The sequence below is a fragment of the Arachis hypogaea genome, chromosome 10 (assembly GCF_003086295.3).
Source record: "Arachis hypogaea cultivar Tifrunner chromosome 10, arahy.Tifrunner.gnm2.J5K5, whole genome shotgun sequence".
Taxonomy (NCBI): Eukaryota; Viridiplantae; Streptophyta; class Magnoliopsida; order Fabales; family Fabaceae; genus Arachis; species Arachis hypogaea.
In genome coordinates this window covers 106110575-106118391 of record NC_092045.1, presented here as the reverse complement: position 1 = coordinate 106118391, position 7817 = coordinate 106110575, and the positions used below count along the sequence as shown (strand labels likewise).

Here is a 7817-nt window from a genome sequence, read left to right as displayed (position 1 = left end):
GGGATAAAACCACCCTGGAGGGGGCCAATTATCTCTTTCAAGAAGGGTCATAAGCGATTAACAAACACCTTCGTAATGACTTTGTATACCACATTACATAGGCTAATAGGACTGAAATCTTTCATAAACGTAGGCGGTTCTATCTTAGGGATCAAAATAATAAGAGTCTCCATAAGTTTTAGGTTAAAGTATCCACCCGCAAAGGCTATTCTAACCAGATGCCAGATATCCGCTCCAATAATATCCCAATATTCCTTTGAAAAAAGGCTTGAAAGCCATCTGGCCTTGGAGCCTTAAAGGAGTTCATGCCAAAGACAGCCGCTTTGACCTCGGAGAAAGAAACTGGAGTAGTGAGATTCTCACGGGCATTTGGGCTAAGAGTCAGAAGAGGAACATCACCCATGCAGTACAAATCAATATCTTTCACAGAGCAAAAAAGGTTCTTGAAAAAAGAAACAGCTTTAACTTGAGGAACAAAAGAGTTAAAGGACCACGTACTGTCACCCACAAACAGCCCCTTAATTTTGTTGTTCTTCCTCCTAATCACTGATTGTAAGTGAAAAAATTTTGTATTACGGTCTCCAAATTTAACCCATTGTTCTCGAGATTTCTGAAACCAAAAAAGCTCTTCTTGCAGGAGAATACGATTATAGTCATCATTAAGCTCCTTTTCTTTAACCCTAAAGGAAAGAATATCAACCTCTTCTAGACGCCTCTGAATCTTACTAATATATCTCTCAAGCTCCTTTTTCTTAGCAAAGATATTACCGACTACCTTCAAATTAAATTCCAAAGAATCATCCTGAACATGTTGCAGCTTAGAGGAAAAGCAAGAAGACTTGGGATGCCAAGCTTCCTTAATAACATTCTTATACATGGGATGAGTTGACCAAGCTGCTTGAAATCTAAAGAGACGATTTGCTTTGTTTTGAGGGCAGCCATTACAACGAATAAGAGTCGGGTAGTGGTTAGAATGAAGTCTATTAAGAATCTCTAAATAAGCCTCGAAAAAAAAAGTCTAGCCATTTCGCATTGTGCAAGACACGATCAAGCTTCTTAGCATTGTCTTTATGGTGTTGAATACGTCTATACCAGGAAAATCTCCTTTTGATTATTTGCGGCTCTAGTAAATTGCAGTCATCCAGAATAGAGGCAAACCGCTCAACACGTTGGGGATAAAAGAGAGCACCCTTCACCTCTTCTAGTCTAAGAACCTTGTTGAAATCCCCAAAAACAAGCCAAGGGCCATCAATCTGGCTTGCTAGCTTGCTTAAATGATTCCAAAGACAAGATCTCCTACCAACTTAAGGGCTAGCATACACAACACTGCAAAACCACTCAGAAGAACTGGAGCTAATAGCCACATTTATACATTGTTCAAACTGATCAATCACTCTACACTTTAGACTAGGATTAGAGGAAAAAAACTAAATTTCACCTATGTCCCCTACGACTTCCACAACACCAAAAGCATGAAAACCTAGATTTTTCCAAAAATATTTTAAATTGAAAAAAAATAGAATGCGTTTCAACTAAAATGAAAAAGGAGGGATTAAATTTTCTAACCAATTACTTGCAGTGAACTCGTGCCACCTTGTTGGAGGCACCTCTAATATTCCACATAATAAGGTTGTAGCAATCCATAACAAATAAACAAAAGTAATGGCACGGAGACAGCAACATCTAAGTCGCCATGGGGGCTTGAGATGTGATATCTTTTGTTGAGGAAGCCTCACCTTGGCCATGCTGAGAAATGCCTGCTTTGACTCTCTCATTTGCCCCTTCCGGAGATGATTAGAGTGAAGCTGGCCGGAACCTTTTATGAACAGACTTCAGTGCGGGAGTTTGCTGCTATGGGTTCAAAGGCCCTTGGCTCTTTGATGAAGTGGCAATCTGGGAAGAGAATTGAACTTTTACCTGACCCGGAGTTCTCTTTTTTCGAACATTAATTGATGGAGATCCAAACCCATTTCTTTATTCATTTGCTTAGTATGATTCAGTTTGGGCCCGTGACCCTGTTAGCCCAATTTCTTTTTTCCCTTCCTCATAACAGTGGTCCATTCCTCCCTTGTGCTAACACCATGGTTCGGTGCCGCCACTTGTTCTTGGTGCTTGTAAGTTTTAGTGCCATGGCCAAAGCATGAGCAACTCTCACAAATCAAATCGAGACTCTCATACTCAACCTCATATTCATAGCTATCAACCAAGAGTTTCTTGATCACTGGGAGTTCGAGATTGATTTGAACGCAGGCTCGTGCATATTTTTCTCGTTCTGCTGATTTTGCAACTTTGATTGGGACTCCTATAGCAGTTGCAATGCGCAACATCGCCTCCTCCTAGTAGCACTAGATCGGAAGAGCGACAATGCGGATCCACACCATTGTTGATCCAAAGGAAAGTTCGCTCGGTCGAAAATCTTGGGTTCATGGCTTGACAGCAAGATAGTGCCCAATGATCATCCACGGGCCATCGAGAAGCACCTTGTCTCTGTCCTCTAAAAGATTAAATTTCACCATAAAATACTCAAAGTCCACATCTAAGAGATCATATCCTCCCTTGAGCCTCCACACTGATCTAAGCTTATGGGACAAGGAAGTATAATTGAAGTATTTGTCCAACACTTTGATAGAGAGATATTCTTGCCTCCTCTGAAAAGGTCACACTGAATTCTCACCTTGTATGTCACACACCACCGCCATTTTCTCCCCTACTAGAGATTCGGAGACTACGAAGCCCTTGGTCTCCTTGGCACCCACCACTTTGTCGCGGAAAAAAATATTTCCTAGAACATTGCCGTTACTTTGGTGGAAACCCTTCAAGACGCTTCCATTCTCCGAACATTTTTCATTGTTGCTCGCGTACTTTTCGCCAACCGCACTTCTTGCATTGCTCTCTCCCTTGAAGGCGTAAACCTTCCCCGAAACCCCGCTCTGTCGCTCTCAACGTTGCCTACGCTTGCACCTTCACACCTGCTCACTCCTCTCTCTACGCTCTCTCCCATTTTCTTATGGAAGAAGTTACCATAATATAACTTCCTCAACTAATATATAAGACTTTCATAATTATTTATTTTACTTTTTTGATTATTCACGGTAACTTTCATTCTGGTAAGTTAAGGACAATTCATTGTAGTACTGAGTACCATTTAAAGATTTGTTACTAACCAATGGATTGTTGAATGTACATGGTGAGATTCGAACCTCCAACATTTATTTAAATAGGTTAATGAGTTAACTACTAGACCAACTCAATTTAGTTTTATTTATTTTACTTATAAAAAATAATTAGCCGACCAACATGAATTTTGGATACGACTAATTACTACTTAATTTTTATCATTTTCTTAATTAAACGCCGGATTTAATTATACATATTATTCATGCTTAAAACAGGACCAGACAAATATTTGGACCATATATCTTGCTTTTGAACTATGCAGATTCTTTCACACTAGTCCCAAGAGATGTACTTCTCTAGTTCTCCTTGACATATAATAAATTATTGCTATGCTAGCAAAATTAACACTGCAATCCGGAGCTATTTAAATTATGGGGTGCCATTCATAATTTGGTGCTTTATGATTTGATTTTGTAATGGATATTTGATAATTATATATATGTGGGACTTAATTAGTTTAGCTTTCTTTCATTAAAATAAATTGGTATTTGATCTTCTTATTGTGATTACTGATTAGCATCATTAGTGTGTAAATGTGGAAGAGAAACTTTGGGAAAGATTATAGAACATAGATAGAAAAGAAACTCTCATGATGGTGGGGCTTGATACCTTGAGTTGGTCCTAATTAAAGACCCAGTAAATAATTGACAGCACCCATAACGAGGTATATAATAAGTGCTAGAATTATTTATTTATTTATTTATTTTTACCTAAAATTTTAATACTATATTATGAAATTATTCATCTTAAAAATTTAAATTGATAAAAAAAATAACATACATTAATAGTTATATCTCTAACAAATAATTTTATAACATAATATTAAAATTTCTATGACTAAAAGGTCTAGAATTTGTTTTTAATTAGACTCAAAACAAAAAATAGCATAAAATAAATTTAAAAAGATTCTGTACAAAAATTTAAATAAATTCAAAAGAAATTTTTATTTAAAAAAAGCGTAAAAAATATAACAATTTGTATACCCTTTTTTATCCATTTAACCTTTAAAAAAAATCATTTTACTATATATATATATATGCAAGGTCGACCTAGCACATTTGGAGTTTAATTATATATAGTAAACCAAATATTTTTAGGATAATATTATTTTAGTTTTTCATGTTTGAGTTAATAAGTCTTAATTTTTTTAGTGTTTAAAATATTTTATTTTATTTTCTGTTCTAAATTAAAAAAAATATTTCAAAAATAATATTTTTTATTATTATCCTATTATTTTATTCTCAAATCACTATAACTATTATTATGATTACTATAATTTTCTCATTTCTTAAAAAAATATGATAATGGTTGAAAGTATATTTTTTTTCAAAAATAAAAGAGTTTTAAATAGAAGAATAAAATAGGATGCAATAATGTATTGAAAAAATAAAACGTTTTAAATATTAAAAATAAAAATTAAGACTTAACTAAAGAAATACTTTAAAGTACTACTTGCATTAGTTTTACCAGCTAGCTATTATTAGCTTTAGCTATATATATAATTAATCATCCAAATTAATTAAACTATCATATTTCGCATTGATATTATTTCAATATTCCAAATATGATTTGCACTTTAATTAATATTTGATTCTTACACATTGAATATTCAATTAACCCTCACTTTTGAATATTTGAATAACATAATTATTCTATATATACCCTCTTAACAAAAATAGAAAAGGAACAAAAAGAAAAAAAAAACAAGAAGATGAGAAGTATCTAATTCTGACTAGGAGAAAAAATTACATTTTTCTATTCATAAAATCATCCAAAAAAAATTTCCGCTTTAAAATGTTTATGAGAAAAACTCCAGCTTTTAATTTTGTTTGGTGTTACTTGGCCTTTCCTGAATTGAACTTTCATTTGATTTCTTTAAGAAAAAGAAATTAACAGAATAAAGATAATTAAAGAAGATCAAAAAGAAAAGCAAACTCAGGTGTGGAAAGTAAAAAATAAACATATACATACATAGCTTGAGAATGAAGTTTGTGTTTCTTCAAATTTTTATTTTTTTACTGTTTTTATCTCAAATAAAGGAGATAGTTATTATTGCTCACTTAGGCTATTGTTTGTTTTTTTAGACTAAGATTGAATTGAAATATTATTTTTAATAATTAGAGATTAAAACTAAAATTTAAAAATTTCAAATTTCTTTCCAAATGCATCGTTATCTATTACAATAGATATCTCTACCAATGTACAAAGGCATGTACATTGTGTACATAACACATGTGAATATAACAAGTCACATGTAACTAAATCTTAACTAATTAAATAGATCCAATTATGTGTTATTAATCACTAAGCTTTCAAAAATTTGACAAGCAGAAAATTGTAATACAAAAAGCCAAGAACACATGAAGAATTTGTAATATAAACATACCCACAGAACTCTTTAGCTCTGCATGCACATGTGATGATGGGTTCGATTTAATATATATTATATAGTAGTATATGGAGTAGTAAAGATCATTTGATGTCACTTTTTTTTATTTGGGGACACAAATATACTAAAAGTCAATTATTAATAATAAATTATTTATATATAAAATCATTTAGATAGGTTTATAAATTATTTTTTTTAATTTTAAATTTATGAAAAAAAAGTTTTTATTATTCTTCTCTTAAAATAAATATTTTTAGAATTAAAAAAATCAAACACAAAATAACTTATTTATAAGTTATTTTTAATATAAATATATATATACACTAAAAGTCAATTATTAATAATAAATTATTTATATATAGAATCATTTAGATAGGTTCATAAGTTATTTTTTAACTTTTAATTTATAAAATTTTTTTATCAATCTTTTCTTAAAATAAATATTTTTAAAACTAAAAAAATCAAATACAAAATAATTTATTTATAAATTATTTTTAATATAAATATTTATTATTTAAACTATTTTTTTAAAAGAACTTAATCAAACTGTTTATCTAAACTAGTCCATAATTAATAATTATAAATTATTTATATAAATTATATATATATATATTAAAAATATGTAAAACAAAATATATACTATTTTTTTTGTATTTACATAATATTATATATACTGATTTTACACTAATTTATCATTATTTTATTTGTATATATTATGTCATATTTCTTTTCTTACCTCCAAACTGAGAGAGCAAAATAAAATAGCAGAGCCACATAATAGTTTGAGAGTAATGCTAGGAATTTTTCTTTTTCAGAAAACATTCATTAACTTTTTTAAAATTATTTTGTTTATCTTAAATTTTGAACTTTTATTCCTAAACTCTAAATCCTCAAAAAAATAAGAATTTTTAGAATTATAAAAAAAATAATTTATATTGATTAACTAAAAATTAATTCTTTATATATTTTTTTGTAGTTTAAAAACCTTAAGCATATATATAAATATCATTAATTACACATGTTATCATGGTGGAATAAGGGGGCCAGCGTGGCCATGGTCGCCCGTTTCAAAAAAAAACTTTTAATTATATAATAATTATAACATAAAATATTATTTATTTTTATTAATTTTTAAAATAAGATTAAGTACTCATTTTTATTTTATGTAAACAAAAATTTTTTAAAATTAAAATTAACGTAAAAAATATATTTTACTAAAAATTATTAAAAATATACTTTTTTTTTAATATCTTCAATTCGTTAAATACATAAAAATTTTAAAATTTTATTATTATTATACTTTTAAAAAGTATTTTTAGAATAAATTCATCATAACAAAAAAACTAAAGCTAAAAATATTGTAGATTTAACATTAATTAGAGGTGGCAAATCCATCCCGTCTTGTTCCGCCGCTAGTCCGTCTCATTCCGTTGGTAGGCTAAGTCCGCCAAATTTTTTTTATTAATTGTTTATATTTTTATTAATAAATTATTAATATTAAATAATATATATAATTTCTAAAGACATAAAAAAATTATAATTTCTAAATTCATAAACATTAAAATTTTTATAATTTTAAATATGTAATAAACATAATTATCAACCAAATTTTTAAAAAAAATAATAAAATAAACATTGTCCAAAATATATAATTAAACATTTTTAAATTTCTAATAAAATATATAACATAATCTAAAATATAACTTAGAACATCTTCAATTACAAAAAAAAGCGATGGGCCCGCCGGAGAAATCTCCCACCTTGCCGAAATCCACTCAAGCCTGCGGATTAGGCGGTGTGGGTGACGGTTTCAAATTTTCAATCCGATCCATCTTTTTTAGCGAGTTACGCGAGTCGACTCAACGGGTTTAGATCCGGTTGTCATTCCTATAATTAACATTCTAGTTCCGACCCTACATGTTATGAATCCATTTATCGATATATATATATATATATATATATATATATATATATATATATATATATATATATATATATATATATATATATATATAAAAGGATAAAATTTTAAATATTTTAGTCATAAAAATTGTATTATGAAATATTTTTTTTTAATTTAAGTTGACAAAAAATATATAAATATTTATATTTCTAATCGTTTACTTTATTCTTTTCTTTATATCTATATTTATTTAACAAATATAAGGAAAAATTTGATTGTAAAATAAAAATATGATAACATTTTTTATATATCAATTTAATGTGTGATAATACACATACAAATTATCAT

At 29.0% G+C, this 7817-nt stretch overlaps 1 protein-coding gene across 1 annotated transcript; it reads right to left on the bottom strand.

Moving 5' to 3' along the window:
- Nucleotides 1-205: 205 nt before the first annotated feature.
- Nucleotides 206-877, bottom strand: LOC114924552 (uncharacterized). The gene has a single exon (XM_029289420.1). It carries the CDS (start codon nucleotides 875-877, stop codon nucleotides 206-208), a length of 672 nt encoding a protein of 223 aa, XP_029145253.1.
- Between the last annotated feature and the right edge of the window lie 6940 nt (nucleotides 878-7817).

Coding starts and splice junctions, on each gene's coding strand:
- LOC114924552 (XM_029289420.1), bottom strand. CDS start 877: ATGTATAAGAATGTTATTAAGGAAGCTTGGCATCCCAAGTCTTCTTGC.